Raw genomic sequence first — 17031 nt, 5'->3', positions numbered from 1 at the left:
ACTCAGCCAAGGATCCAGACACAGTGAAAATTTTTTGCATAGATCTTTCCATCATGGAGATATGCAGGTAACTGCAGCATGACTCAGATGTGTGTAGGAGGGTTGCCGGTGGCTGTGTGTGGTGGAAATAACTGAGGAATATTCAAACAATGCCGCGGAACACAGGATCATGTATACGTGTCACCCGGACGGCCCCAGGACAACATGTATACATGACACTCGCAAGGGATGGGTTAAGTCAGTCTTGGAGATGATCTGTGCATTACCTATGGCATCCACACAGTCACCAAGATGAGGAAGAGGGTAGGTGTCTCCTTTTGTGAGGGCATTCACCTTCCTGAAGTCTATGCACAGCCTATGTGACCCACTGGGCTTAGGGACGAGGACAATCAAAGAAGACTTGGGACTAGCTAGGCTTGATCAGGGCTTGAGTCAGCATGTAGTCGACCTCCGTCTGGAGCATGGATTGCTCCCTGGGGTTGACATGATATGGTGGCTGCTTCACAAGGCACGCATCTTCCACATCAATGTCATGGATTGCCATCTTGGTCCGGCCTAGATTTCATGGAAAACGTCTGGATACCTGCTAAGGAGAGCAGTAAGATGTTCTTGATGCTCCGGTGAGCAATGGGAATGCTGGTTGGACAAGGTAGCCCAAACTTGTGGGGTATCTCTCCAGCTTGATGTCTTGACGGATGTCCAACAGCATTCCTCAACATTTGTCTCCACCTCTGTCTCGCTTGTTGATATCACACATGCAGCACATGGTCCGTCCTCGTCTCTGTTGTGGTATTCTTTTAGCATCTTGACATGACACAAACTTCTGGGCTTTCTCTGATCTGTGGCCAGAATGACAAAGTTAACATCTCCACTTCTACTTTCTATTCTATATGGGCCCAAGAAACTTGCTTGCAGTGGATGACCTAGTACTGGCAATAAGAACAATACTTTATCTCCTGACTGGATCTGTCTACTTACAGTTTTGTGAGAGGGGTCATACCACTTCATTCGGGTGTGAGAGGACTCCAGATTCTAGCTCCATACATCTTAACAATCTCTCCTTGGACTTGAAAACATACTCTAAGAGATTAACTTGAGAGTTATCCTGGATTCACTGTTCTTTCACTAACTTAACCTTTCGTGCATGATAAGTTTCATTAAGTATTCTGGCTCACTATTTTATTCCATCCCCGTCTCCACCAACCCCCCCCCCCCGTGTGCCTATGAAAACATGTATTCTCGCCATATTTTCGCCACCCAAACATATATATATATATATATATATATATATATATATATATATATATATATATATATATATATATATATATCCATAAAAACTACATCATTTTATCAGCTGATGTTTGTTCTAGCCTCCAAGCAAAAAAAAAAGTAGGAATAAAAGTATATTAGTCAATCTATCCATCTATTGTCAGATGCCTTAATTCTGTAAGGGGTGGCCAGAAACAAATCGCCTCCATGTCGCCCTGTCCTCCGCAATTCCATTGCCCTGCTCCCAGCTCACACCCCACTCTCTCATAATCCTCTCCACTCCATATCTCCATCTCATCCTTGGCCTCCACCTCCCTCTCTCCCCCCTCCACCTCATTCACATATACTATCCTCAATCAGTCTCTCACTCTCCATCCTCTCCACATGTCCTAACCACTTCAGTGTGTTTCTCCTGACAATTCCCATCACATCCACATCCACACCACAATGCTCCCTCACTTCCTCATTTGTCAGTCTCTCCATGTGAATCCACATGCACCTATCAAATAAGTCACTTCCACTTGTCTCACTCATGACTCCTGTCCCTCCAAGAAGGTCCAAGCTTCACTTCCATACGTTAGAGTTGGTATCACAATACTGTCATGTAGTAGCTTTTTCACTTCAGTGCTCGCTTCCCTGTTTCTTATCACTGCTTTCAAGGAACCAGCAACCTTTCTTCGCTGTTGCACCCTTTCAAGCACTTCACCCTCTAAACTTCCATCCTTACTCACCACACTACCCAAGCTCTTAAACGCACTCACATTTTCCATTTCCTCCTTATCCAGCCTCACTGTACATTCACTGTCTTCACTTCTCTCGAAGACCATAACTGTACTCTTCACTCCTTTTGCCTTTAGATTCCGTTTCCTACACACTTTCCCAAACTCATCCACGAAGCCTTGCAGCTCCCCTTCGTCTTCGCTTAAGAACACAGTATCGTCCGCAAACAACAGTACAGGTCGTTTCCAAACACTGCCCCCTATCACTAGGGCCGCTCTAAAATTAGGCCAGTGTGAATAAACACTCTGGAACAGCACTCTGACTTCCCGACATCATAGCTCGAATGTTTTTTCACCATACAAAAAAAAAAAAAAAAACTGTTATTAGATGTTTAGAAAGAAAATTTCATCAGCTTTCTAATAAAGAGCGTGGCTTTTTGATACGATTTTTAGTTTTCGAGAAAATAGCTAAAAACTAAAAGTCATTTCCTACAGGTAACTGTTTTTTGTTCAGGTCGCTCTAGTGCAAAAGTTTTCTTGCAGAGGTTATGTGTTTATTTCATAATCTTGTGTAGAATTTCATGGGCTTTCTCAGAGTATTCGGAGATTTTTTATGCACCTCATAGTTTCCGAGTAAATCGCAAAAAAGTATTGGGTACCCATGCTTTGCTGCACTTTCGTCATGCACCTATAGTAACCATTATATTCCCGGCTATGTAACAACGATTATTTAACAAAGATATTAAATTATTATTTCATGTACATATGTAGAATTTTATGCCCTTTATCATGATTCTTTCACGAAATCGATACGTCCAATATTTTTCGAGTAAATGGACGACAAAGGTAGAATACTTCTCCTCGCCAGCAAGTGTGATAAAAACCATCTCTTCCACTGCCCTACCCACACCTACATAGTTTTGCTTGAGAGGTTTTATTGTGTTGTATTCAAAGTACACATGTATTATATCATAAGCTTTTTGATAGTGCTGTCAGAAACTCGACATGACCACTAGTCCTTTTGTTAGGTACTGATGCTGGGGCTGAACTTTCTTCCATCTCATGTGTGTATATGTAAAAAACAATACTTATTTGTGTAAAAAAATATAGAAATAGGTCAATATACAAATCAACAAATTACGGATAACTCACTTCCTCCAGAGGGATTGAGCTACTGGCAGGACTTTGAGGGGTTTGAAGATGAGTAGTTATATAATGTGTGTGTGTGTGTGGCGTATTTGTTCTCTCCCCTTGCGCTACATTTGCCTAACACATGCGATGCACACAATAGATTTCTCCACGAACACTCGCTGCATAACACACATACATTTCACACTAAACCATACGCAATATAGCACTGTCTGAGACTGGTACAATACTTTTCACTTAAGTCTGTTGTTGTGTGGCTTATTTATTGTCTCTGATCCTTGTGCTAGGTTTGCACTTAGTAAGTCAACACACACAGTATTTCTTGACGAACTCTCGCTACACTATTTTATACGTATATTTCACACTAAATCATATGCAATAGAGCACTATCTGAGATTGGTACAATACCTTTCCACTGAAGTCTGTTGTTGTGTGGTGTATTTGTTGTCTCTGATCCTTGCGTTAGGTTTGCGCTGAGTCAGTCAATGCACGCAATGTTTCTTGATGAACACTCGCTGCACTATTTTATACATACCAACATACCATATGCAATATAAAACACTATCACAATGATTCTATCCCAAACTCCTCCATCATTCCCTTCCCTACTCTATGGCACACGTGACCGCCTGTTCCCTTACCGACTATGGCGTATCTCTATGGCATACATAATGCCTGCTAGTTCAATTATTTCACTAATCCATACCCTGTATGTTTCACACAATATAAGTATTGGCATCACTATATAGGTAAAATACTCACATCATTTATGGGCAGGATGAAGCAGAGTGCCAAACCCATCTATAGCAAACCTGATTCCTGCCTCTAAGCCTAATGGCTGCTAACGGACCCCAGTTCTTTACAAACAATATATCTATGTTCCATAGACACGATCACTTCACAGTATAGTCAAAAACACTATAAAATCATAATATTTCAATCACGGCTTCTGCCTCAGGCAGGAGGGGGAAAATGGAGGAGTTAAAGGGATGACTGATGCAGTGCTACCCATCAGCCCCTCTGGTCATGAGGTACTGAGGATTACCGATGCACATTGTCCCATCTGAGCAGTCACAGTGTTGCCAAGTATTCACTTTGGACGTGAGACTGGCATGCTAGAACGCACCAAAATTTGATGCAAATCGATTTAGCTGAAAACATAATTTTTGCTGATTTTTTTCTGCTTTGTCACTTGATACGCATCGATATGCTTTTACCAGGAAACACCCATAGAATCGCATCATTGTGCCCGGGAAGGTTAAGGGACCCCTCACCTCATGACCAAAAATTAATTCAAAGGGGGAGTAACCTCGAGACTCACTCAATGTCTCTATCCCTGCTAACAACAGGAAGGGTAAACATTTATCCCAGGCTTTTTCCTGCACAGACAGCTATTTCAACATTGCTTCAAGAGTTCAGTGATATCTCTCTAGGGCTCCATGACTTTGGGGGTGATACATGGTTGAAGTGATCTGGGGGATACCTAATTCATCTAGAGATTGCTTGAATAGCTTGGAAGTGAAGTTGCTACCTTGGTCCATCTGTACATCCTTTTGGAGAACAAAGTGGATGATAATGGTTAGCATGTCTCGTATTACTGCCGTAGCTGTGGGGTGTCTAAGACAGATGGCTTCAACATATCGAGTGGACATGTCAATCAATTTTAGGATGTGCTGGTGACCTGATGGGCCTTTTGGTAGAGGGTCAAAGATGTCAATGAGGACTCTAGGATAGGGTGCCTCGAACAATGGCAAAGGTACTAAATGTGTGGCAGTGATTGTCTTGTTCCTTTTACTTACTACCTGGTAGGTATGGCAGGTGCAACAATAGTGGGAGACATCACCTCCCAGGACAATAAAAAAATGTCACCACACTCGAGAGTGTTGTTCTCACCCTTAGATGTCTGGCTAATGTGGAATCATGGACTAATGAGAGGATTTGCTGGTGATATGCATTTGGTACCATCACCTGATATACATTCTCCCATTCCTGATCATGCACCACTCTAGGAGAGCTCCATCTTCTCACCAAGATCCCACTGTTGGTGACAATAACATGACGACAATTCCTTGTCGCATTCTCCCTCTCTTCCTGCAACTTCAAAGATAGGTGCTAACTCAGGGTCACCTCGCTGTAGCTCAGCTAATTGCAAGATTGAATCATTACAGGGTATCGTGTTCTTCAGAACCAAGTAGTCCGATGAGAAAGGTATTTGCTAAACCAACATTCTCGCCACTACTTTCAGTGCCTATTTCTATGTAACTGTCAGCCCCATTGACGATTCGACTCCGGTCATCAGGGTTCACATGGTCAGACTCTACCCATCACAGACCTAGTTACAATGCACGAAGGGAACACAGTAGCACAATCAGGCACTAAATCTGGTGCCATATCATCACTTGAAGGGTACATGGACACACAGGGAACAACATTCACCTATCCTTCAGCAAAATTTTCACCCATAAGAAAAGTGACTCCCTCCACTGGAAGTCATTCAACTATTCCCACATGGACTGTTCCATTAACTAGGGGTGACTTTAACTTCAACTCCAAAAGAAGGCTGCTAATACAGTACTGGCATTGATCCCTTGAAGGACCACAAATTCGGCAGGGTCTGACTTTGGCACTACTTCTTTCAACATTTGGGATTGGGAAGCTCCTGTATGTACACCTTTAGACAAGAAGGGGGCATATCCACCAGAGGAGTCACTCTGCTTACTACGTTTGGAAGGAGGACGCTTCGAGCAACTAGAACTAGTGTCATTATCCTCACAATTAAATAACACTTCCATCATGTCACTAGTGGCAGCACAACACACGGGTTTAGCTGGAGCCTCGACACCTACAGGCTCTTTGCTAGTCTCCTCAGTTACTTCAGTTATGTCACACGTTACAATGGAAGATTATTCCCTTATGGTGCCAATGTGAGCCTTGATGTTTAAACAGCCCACTGGCTTAACCTTTGGGTCCATCCAATGCCTCTTTCAACACAATGCTTCAGAGTGCCCTGTCGTCTTACAATAATTGCATACTCGGACACTTCTGCCTGACCCTTTTGCAAAGTTATTTCCGCAGGCCTTATCCGGCCTACTAAATGTGGCATTAGGAGACTTAACACTTGTGTCCTTTTCTGCTGACTTGAACTTCCAAGAAGGGGAGTTTACAAATGCCGGTCTATCTACTCTCCGACCTCTTATAAACTTCTGCGCCATGTAAATATGCATATTCAGCAAAGAGAAATTATCTGCAGCGACTGCCATTTCAGAAAGAGTGCAAATGTCCTGCTCGATCAAATGGGTAGTAACATATCTATCATTGCTATTAAAGAATTGTTCAACAGCTATCATCTCCTTAACACGTGGGCTGCGAGCTACAGCTCAGCCTGGGTAGCGTCTCATTGCGAGCCACAGCACAGGCTGTGCTGGCCGTGCATCACCATAAACAACTCGACCCCTATGCAAACTTACGCATGACGCTACGCAAAGAGAGAGAGAGAGAGAGAGAGAGAGAGATTTTTTCTTTTCACCAGATGATGTCCTTGATGTTTATCTTCAAATTTATAATAAATAGAAACGAAAAAGATTTTTTTTTCCATTTTTTCAGTACGCCCGTACGTAAACTTATACATGGCCCTACACAAAGAAGGAGAGAGAGATTTTTTTCATTTCACCAGATGATGCCCTGGATGTTTATCTTCAGGTTCGTTCTTTGCACACCATGGGGCAGCATAAAAAAAGGTAATTGCACAATCCACGGATTAAGGGCTGAGAAACTGTTTATGTTCTTGACACACAGCCACCTATCAAGAAAATCTGTGATAGTACAGGGATGCGTCACCTGAGTCTTGTCTCTAGTCATAGGAATGGTCCTGAACTTGATGCGGAGGGCATCTGGGACTAAGTCATAAGTTCTCAAGATACAGTTTTATACCTCCTCATAATTCAAGCACTGCTCTACAGATAGCTCAGCAAATGCCATCTGGACTTTACAGTCAGTACACTCTGCAGCAATATAATCTATTTTTTTTTTTTTTTGTTCACCCGAGACTTCCCATTGTCATCTTGAACATCATAATATTTAGTGATATCATGTTCATTAAACTTTGGAACCACTATCATCTTGAACATCATAAATATTTACTGATATCATGCTCATTAAACTTTGGAACCAATTTAATGTTGCGGTGAAAATCAAAAGCTACTCTGGTAGGCAGGCTGGATGAGCTTTCAACCTCTCATAATCTTAGCTCATACTCCATCTCCTGTTGCCAAAGTTGAGTTTTTAATTCTAGCTTGTGTAGCTGCATTCGGGCTAACTCCAAGGAAACACTGTCACAGGAATGAGGACTAGTACTGTGATTATTATTGAGTTGTTTTTGGGCAGTCGATTCTTCGTGAGTGTCCGTGGTTGAATTTCATGACTGGGGGATGGATCCGTAGAGGGTTTGTTACCTCCGAGCCATTGCAGCACAAGATTCAAGAGTTATGTCTTCTTTGTGTGAGGGGAATGAGGCACAGTTAGATGGTAGGGAATGAGCTTGAGATCCAGGAATGCCTTACCATCCGTGTCGCTGGATAGGGCCATTGCCATTCATTATGGAGGAGTAAGTGAGATTTCCACAGTAGGTGAACAGATATGCGTGTGCCTTGTATTTCTGCTAACTCTCTGTTTGGGGACAGAATGCAGGGAGAATATCGTGAGTTCAGTATTGACTCCTGGGAGAGGTATGCCATTGTCGGTGTGGATATGAAATAGGTGCTGGCAAGGTCGCCAATTTTGTCATGTGCACAAGGTAGGGTTGGACTCAATACAATCAATCACACAATATTGGTGGAAGCAAAGTGGCTCAATAGTCGGTTTTTGTACAAAATTATATTCTAAAATCTACCTCACACACAAGAGCAAAAGGGGGAAAAACAGGTTCAAAATGCAAATTATCAAAGGAGAATCCACAACGGTATCATACAGTCCGATCAGTGAGTTAATAGAAGGGAGAAATATTACGTAAACAAATCTGATTAAACACAGGACATTTTAACACGTAAATAACTAGAGACTTAGAGCTAAGCTAGAGCTGCAGACACTTGTAGAGCAGTAGTGTACTCACAGTTGCATACCATGGACGAGGGCAGGACGGCACTTCTTAACTGAGGTTGTGGAGTGATTGCAGGTAAGTGTGAAAGTCGTATGGAGACTACTTGTAAAGTGGACTGTAAGAATGTGAGCTAAATGTATACAAAAGTGCAGTAAAAGGATGCGTAAAAACATTGTCACCAAGACGTGACTGAACGTGTGTGAACGAAGTGTGGTGGGATGACAGTGTGTGTGAAGCCTTCTCTCTCGGCATCTTTTCATTCAGCCCAGCTTCCTCCAAGCAACATGATTAGGAGGAGTTCTCTGGTGGCGCCGACATCGGTGACTGGTGAGGTCCAGGGATTAAGGGTGGAGCTAGGGTGCTGGATCATGCTCCTTTTTCACCACGAAGGTCCTGGGCCATGGCATTTTTAGTCGAGGGAAGACAAAGAGTCAAGCCAGGTCCCAGGAGAGAACAGGTGTTCAGAAAAAAGGTCAGGAGAGCTGTCAGACGCGGGACACCTTAATCCCATAATGACAGCTTAGTGGGGTCAATCCTGGGGGCCACCACTCTGCCTCTCCTTGGTTTATTGTTTCTATCCCTCTTTGATTCAGCTTCTGTTACAATATCAAAGCTTGGTGAATGAGGTTGTATGGTATACTATATATGTCATAGCTCTGCCCGTTCTGCTGCATGTGATATAAATACCATACCCGCAGGACAGGGGGTAAAGCATGTTTCACATACTAAGAATCACATTCTTGTTGACAAAGGAGATCCCATAGGATGTGTTCCTGAGTCTGTTGCATGCCAATATCCTCTTGTATGTTACTGATTCAGACTGTATTCATTCAGTGATTTGAACAGAATAGAAGTTTTCTTTTTCCTTCATGCTTTATTGGTTCATTAGGTGCGTAGGTGCCCGGGGCTAGGCTACTATACCCTCTGTCAAGTAACTTATCTTTAAAACTCTACCCCTCCCCATCCAATCTCATGGCGGTGATTGAGGAGGGGCAGGGCTTAGGCGAAGAGTTGCCTGGTGGCGAGTATAGTTTCAGACATTTAAGGTGAGTGATCTGTGGCTCAACTCTACATATCAGTATGTGAGCAAGAAACTCCAATCACCTAAATAATTTAAACACTTAAAGATCAAAGCAAGTTGGAGTATGTTTACCTTCATTTCCAGGTTTTATGGTTAATCTCTCTTGTAATAACTGGTTCCCTGGATTATACAAAACCTTATGGCCTTAAATTAATGTTCTTACCAGTTGAAAGTGGCGACCCATGGTGTTCCTTTCTGGTATATCCATGCTATTTGGACGGGGTAGATTATTTCCTCCACGTAGTACATATCAGTGTGCCACTTGGCTACAGTGTACTCCACGTAGTTAGTTGACTCTAGGAAAGCTCCATCGTTGCTGAGTACCTGAGTCAGCCAGGATAATTAATAAGGAGTACAAAGGAAAACACACAACAGACCTAACGATCTCTTTTAGGCTGTTTTTAAGAGATGACTGCGACTAATGATATCTAAATCAATAAGGTCATGATACGGATTCTAAAAAGAAAAAGCCTCACATCCACCTACCACCCTCCAACCAAGGCCACCAGGAAAAAAGTGAAAATGTTCACCAAGCAGCACAGAAAATTTGAGAAGGAAATTTCATATAAATGACTGAAAGAATGAGTTATATTCTAAACTATCTTAAGCTGCAAGGGGCAAGCAGCATAATTTAATTATATTGGTGTTTTTCTCTATTCTCCACGATCTGAAAGAGAGGAAAACAATTAATCATTTTTTCCTAATTGCTCATACATGATTGCTGGGGATTCCGAGCAACAGTAGGTACTGATCCAAAACATTTTTAAAAGTTATTAAAATATTGCAGTGAACTGCATTCCTAGGCAATATGTTCCACATTTTTACAACCACGTTGAAATCTTGTTGTTGTTGCCTTTCTTACTGGAAATTCTTCCCAATAATATTTTATCCATTATCTCAAGTGTAATTCGTTCGAACTACTGTGAAGTATTTATCGACTACCATACTCTCATGTCCTTTAAAAAATTTGTATACTTGTATCGGATCTTGTAGTCTGTCTTTGGCAAGTAAAATAGTTTAGTTTCTCTTCGTATGATTTGTTCCTTGATCTGGGTATATTGTTGTTACTCTTCACTGGGTTTCCCCTAGTTTCTCAATATCTTTTTTGTAATATAGTGTCATAAAAGTACACAATACACTGTATGCAGACGTGCTAAGGAATGTGAAAATTGATAACAATATTCTCTCATTTGAATTGAAATGCCCTGCTTATACATCCATTTAGTTTCAGATTTCTTTATTGTGTCTGTTCACTGACGACTTGGTTCAAAAATCATTCATATATATATATATATATATATATTTTTTGCAAATTTTATTCTTGGTTTACATTCATGTGTTGAGTAATATTCTTGGAATATTTTTTATTACTACCAGTATAATGTATAGGAATTTGCATTAGTCACTATTAAAGCCTATTTACCATGTTTGAGCCCAAATGAAGAGTAATCGAGACCTTACTGAACCATCAGTCTTTATTTATGATTATCTACTTTGTTACCAATCCTCATGTTATCAGCGAATATGGATGACTTAAAGCAGAGACCTTATCATTATAAATTAGACAGGACTCAGAGAATGCATGCCTCCGCCAGCGCCTATACCAGACAATCACAACCAAAATTTAATCAACTCTCTCTTGGCCTAAGTGAAAACCATCGATAGCTTTTTGAGATATATTGTGGGGAAAAAAAAAAGTTCTGAGCCAGGACTGGAACTCAGATCACAACCAAAATTTAATCAACTGTCCTTTGGCCCATGATACACATATTCACAAACTTCTAGTTGAAATCCACCAATAACTTGTTGAATATTTGAACAAACAAGCAAACAGCCAAACAGCGTTGAATCTATTACTTCCTCCAACCTGGGGCGCACCCAGGAATATATATATATTTTTTTTTTGGGGGGGGGGCATACAAATGAAAATTGTGGCTAGAAAAAAATCTAATGCAAGTCACATTTATTTTCTTACAAGGAAGGAAATTTCAGGGGGGGCCATGGTCCCTTTGGCCCTCCCCCTTGGGTACGCCCCTGTCTCCAACTATGTTGGCGGAAAATTAGAAACATTATAGAATCCGAAAATCAACCTTCTGGCACTTCCTTCGTAACATATATTCAACCCGATTTCTTATAATTTATTACAACTACATATTGTATATTTTTTCGATCCGCAAACCAGCACTCGTTCATCTTCATACAGTGCCAAACGAGTCCACACACTTTCAGTTCAATAACTACTTTACCTCAGTATTTCACCAAACACTCCATCAAACTTCTTTCTTTTTCATGTTGACTTTCTCCAGTAGCTCGCACACTTCCATCCCAGTGATCTCCTCCTCCTTTCTCACTTGTCTCCTGCCAGTCATTCTACACCCACTTGTAGCTTACCTGTACTACATTCGTTCTGTATACCCAACAGTACTTATACTGTTCTTTCTGATCACTTCTTTTCTTCCACCAATATTCTACCAGTTTTATCTTCACTCCTTTTGCTGCTGCCCCTATCACCCTGTCTTACTTTCTGCCTTCCTTCCCCCCATAGTTTCTTACATTCCCTCGATTGTACACTCATATTAGCTCAAACGCTTCTTCTTCTCTTTTCTGACTCTCTTACCAGTGTCTCATCTCACTTTTCCTCTGAAAATACAAATAATTTTTCCTTCTCTCCACATTCTCCATTCCTGTACTAACCATCCAGTCACTATATGCTTTCTTCATGTCTCCAACTGATAGTTTCACCTCTTCATTCTCCCAAGGTGTTTCTTTCATTCCTTTCCGTCATCACCCTGCAAACTACCTCACAGGCTGCACAGATTTCCTCTGTGAATAACTCACACATACTTTCCACCTTCTCCATCTGCTCCAAATCATTGCCATCCAGTTGCTCCTCCACTCCTCTCTTATACTCCACCATCTATTCCTCGTGTAACCTCTCAAGTTTGTTTACAGCTGTTACTTTTCTGTCTTTGTGTACCTCTGTCCACGCGTCTCTTATACAACTCGGTCTTTGACAAAACTGAGTAATGAATACCCCAGCGTCTCTGCACTCTTGCGCCAAGCATAAAATTCTCCTCGCTCGATTATCCACACATTTACATTGTCAGTACATTGAAGAAAAAAAGATATACAGGCAATATTGAAAAAAAAAAAAAGATAAAATGTAAAGAGTAGCCATACTGTGGGTATATACCTGAAGAGATTAAATTTACCGAAGTTTGAACAAAGAATAAAAGAAGTGCATATGATGATGATGTACAGGTTTATAACGGGAAGGAAGAAGATAACTGACAAGAGAGACTGCAGGAAGCATGCAAATATACTGTCAAGACAGAATCGTAAACTACGTATAATAAGTGGTGATAATTAACTCTTGGACCCAGCTATCAGATGAGATTTTCTGTGCCAAAAACATTAGTAAGTTAAAGGAAATGTCGATAATAACCTTCACGGAATCGGTAGCTTGATTGAAATAACAGTACAATAATGAAAGAAAAGAATTCGGGAGCCGAATGTTAATTGCCTGCTAGAATATGCTGTTGGCCAAGTCCAAGATTTTGACCATATCTTTATACCAAGAAGGTTTCATGTTGACAGCTCAAGCCGTTCATGAGATATAATGGAGTTAAAGGCAGGCGATAAAAATTAGTTGACCTTTGGCAGCCATTTTGGTGACCTAGACCTTGACCCCGAGTGCCCATTTTCGAACTCGTCCAAGATTTTGGCCATATCTTGATACCCTGAAGGTTTCATGTTGATACTGTAGTTCAAGCCGTTCATGAGATATAATGGGAACACACACACACACACACACACACACACACACACACACACACACACACACACACACACACACACAGAGGCGGGCAAAAGCATTATCGCTCCGCCTTGTAAAGGCAGGCGATAATGTGTATTATAAACTGAGACTGAAATATTAATTTATGTAAATCATAATGAAGTTACGGTTTTCTATTTTCTCCTCACTGATTTTTATAGGGTTTCTGGTTTCTCACTGTTTTCTTTTCATTTTATTCAGTTCCTCCATATGTAGTGCCAATGATGGCGTCCTTCAGAACCACACATTGCACACCTCTGAAACTGGCACTGAAGAGTGAATCCGAAAGGCAATACATCTGTTCTACTGACAGGATGCGATTAAGACTGATATGGAAGTTTGAAAAATGCAGTAACTACATACATAATGTTCCAGCTCGTCATAATTCTCGATGAGGTTCAGCTTTTGTGAGAGTCGGCGGTATACTGGGTCTGGTGAAGTGGCCAGGTACTCGGGCAGAAATGTTCCGTAGTCGCCCATATACAGCCTAAGAAAGAACAACAGAAATTCATGTGAGAGATGAGTTTCTTAACAGCAGCATATTGTAAGGATTATATTATTCCCATATCAAGCCATGACAGAAGTTGCTTACTATTTCACTGTGTCTGCTTCACACCTAGGTTATGATCTACACTTCCCTCAATGACACGTCATATCAAAGAGAATTACTGTGAAAAAAAAAAAAAATACCGATCATCTCAGCTTAAGAATATTAGCCGATAGACGAATGTGAGAAATAGCAATATAAGCGAACTTTTGTCACTGTTAATACAACCTTGGGATAATCATGGGAAAGCGGGTGAGGGATAAGTCTGCAATAATCTTATACCAATGTTTGAACCCAGTGTTTAATTATTAAACTGCTGAAAACTGCATCTTTATATTAAGATAAAATATATTCAAAACATATACAGTTTCACTACTGCCTCACGTTATTTAATAAATGATGTTTAACTCATCAACACAGGACTCTTTTTTTTTTTTTTTCTATCATGTTCTGGTCGTTTTAATGTGGTATGGCAGGCTCAATACCAAGTATATTCAAGGGTTTTGCAACACAGTTCGAAGTCTCGCAACTTGTGCACCATGACTAATCTTCTGCCCGGAATTGGCTGCTCAAGGTGATTCACTGTTCTCCTAGGCCTCAGTCACGTGTAGCCAGGTTGCTGTGGAAGGACATGCGACAACCTCTCAGCACATCCATCTCCCTAACATCTACAATGAATCCCTGTCATGTGTGTTGGGGGTTGGACGACAGCGTATTAGTGCAGGAGCATCATGACTGAAGTAATGTGATGCCTAATACTTCAGAAAGAGGTGAAGTTTGTGACTGTGCATCATGTGGAGCGGAAAATGTGAAACTTCAAGACATGGCTTGAAAATCTAGTGAGAGTAGTGACTTAGAAAACTGGGACAGTGGTAATGGTGGGCTTGACCAGTGTGGTACATCAATAAATAATTATTTTCATCATGGTATTTCTCTATCCATGAAGAATGTGATCAGTGAAAAATCGGGATACTGTATGTGTAGCACTAGAAATTTGGATAATTAATAATTCATGCTATACCGTCGTGTACGATAAGAAAATTACTGTCTGTAAAAATGGCAGTATTACACTGTTATGACAGTATACCAAGATTCATAAAGGAGATAAAAAGAAATGAAGATGCTATGATCAATGAATGAAGTATAAATAATGATATAATATTCTGTTATTTAGGTATCTGCGTCATTCTTCCTTGTTATTGTTAACATAGTACTGAGTACGGGTGAAAACGTTACTGGTTTAGTACATGAAAGAAGTATTAATTTTAAATGTTTAAGAATAATTTGTACCACTTACAAATATATTCTGAAACTATCTTTGGCGCTTAGCTGAATAAAATATTATACGACTACTACCACCGTGTTACCATGCATCATCAGGCAGTGCATAGGAAACACCCCACAATCCAACAACGAAACACTCCATGCTGGTTGTAAGTTCTTCACTGCTACAGATGTCAGTGAGTTTCCTCTGTCCTATCAACGCAAATACATCACTCAAGGAAGGTAAGAAACTGCATTTTATTATTCTCCGTGTTGTATTTGCCAATTTTATTTTGATATCAATTAATTTCGAAAGAGATGATATTTATCGATTTTAAAGTAGTTGGATTTGAACCTGGCTGTGACGAGCCACCTCCTTAAATATTTCCAGCGCAGAGAGGTGCACATTTAAGATGCAATATTACTAAATATTTGCAACAGAAATAGACCTACGAATGTTTAGAATCTGCCAGCTCTTTCATAGTTATTATTTTCTTTGGTGCAGCAGGAACAGTGATGTATGCAATGATGTTTGAGACGAATGATGCTGCCAACACCAGCGACACAAGCCACCAGCACACTAGGAAAGGTTGAGTACCGGGAGAGGATGGTACAAGGGGCACCGACTGGCGTAGCAGCGCACGGACCATCCACAGCAGCGTTGATACCACGTCTATCTCTGGCAGGTAACATGATTTATGATCAGTTCGCCTTCAAGTGTATCGGCCAACATTTACGGTTCATTCACGCACACATCAGTCGGTTTGCCCAAGAATTGTAGTCATATCATGCACAAACTGATTAGCTTTTGAATCCATTTGGTCACATTCAGTGTTTATTTTTCCACACTGATATATATTTTTCCTAAACTTTGTCAAGGTTTATTTATGTTTGTTAATGTACCAGACAACAGTGTAATATACATATGTAAAATCTGAAAGATGTAGCTTACATCAAAACACACACACACACACACACACACACACACACACACACACACACACACACAATGAGGTTTTTAAAAATCAGAGACGAAACTTCTCAGTTATCTGTGCTAGTTTTACTCGTTCACTTGATTCACTTACTCTGGTCATACTTCCTTTGGTAATTTTACTTTTTCCTGTTCATCTACTTCAAGTAGCTGTAGTGCAAGAAACGTGCTGCCTCGTCTGAAAAGTGTGGTACGGTAATAAGCCGTAGAGCACTTGTGAAGGTACCATAACAAAGTAAATGACCCCATATTGTGGATGACTCATCTCTACTCGTATAGTTAGTAAAGCGACCTGAGTGAGTTGTGTGGGCGAACAGACTCAATGATGATGATATGACTTGTCGGTAAACTGGATGTACTGTGTCTCCAAAATAGCCTTTGTGGCCCATAAGACCAGAATCTTCATTGTCATCATTATAAACATCATCATATTCACGTGCACAGGACTCATCCTCTTTATCGTCGCCAGCACAAATGAATCACAACAACGCTGACAGCATCTCTGTCTCTGTAGCACTGTCTATCTCGGTATCTTTCTGTTTATATAAAATCAGACTGTCTTAATTCCATAAGGAGTGACCACATACAAATCGTCTCCATGTCACCCTATCCTTTGCCCTCCCTTCAATTCACCCTCTTTCCTCTCCTATATCTCTTCACCCCATCCTGCCATCTCATCCTTGGACTTTGGGCGATGTTTCTGAGCATGCACAAAATGACAGGTCTTGGGAACCCGATCAGAGAAGCTGATGGAGAAATACAGAAAGATGATTTGGTGCTACAAGGAGAAAACTACCAACATTTTAATTTCAGTCATAGTCCCAAAGATTCACACAGGGAACGTCTTGATCAGTAAAGGATTCAGTAGAAATGATAGGGTCAAATCACTTTGCTTGTATTAAGGCGTGGAGTTCATTAACACATGGAACGACTTTTGAGCAGCAAAGATTATTCTCGAACTATGGGCTACACTTGAACGTCATTGGTTCTGCGCATCTCTGTTGTCTGCACAGTGATGCAGTACTTTTTTTTTTTTTTTCTGGAGAAAAAAAATCATCTCCAGAGGCTAACATAGATAT

General features: G+C 40.8%; 1 protein-coding gene across 1 annotated transcript in view; it reads right to left on the bottom strand.

The window, feature by feature from the left end:
* Nucleotides 1-15611, bottom strand: part of LOC145415971 (ionotropic receptor 93a-like) — a 33401-nt gene extending 17790 nt beyond the window's left edge. Inside the window, exons 1-3 of the mRNA XM_080285073.1 lie at nt 15415-15611; nt 13515-13638; nt 9480-9640 (exon numbers count right to left, since the gene is read on the bottom strand). Coding sequence (XP_080141199.1) covers nt 9480-9640; nt 13515-13638; nt 15415-15611 — 482 coding nt within the window. The remainder of the gene's footprint in view (nt 1-9479; nt 9641-13514; nt 13639-15414) is intronic.
* Between the last annotated feature and the right edge of the window lie 1420 nt (nt 15612-17031).

The sequence above is a fragment of the Coenobita brevimanus genome, chromosome 104 (assembly GCF_032717465.1).
Source record: "Coenobita brevimanus isolate Jiangsu-jjx chromosome 104, ASM3271746v2, whole genome shotgun sequence".
NCBI classification, from domain to species: Eukaryota; Metazoa; Arthropoda; class Malacostraca; order Decapoda; family Coenobitidae; genus Coenobita; species Coenobita brevimanus.
This window is presented reverse-complemented; position numbering and strand designations above follow the sequence as displayed.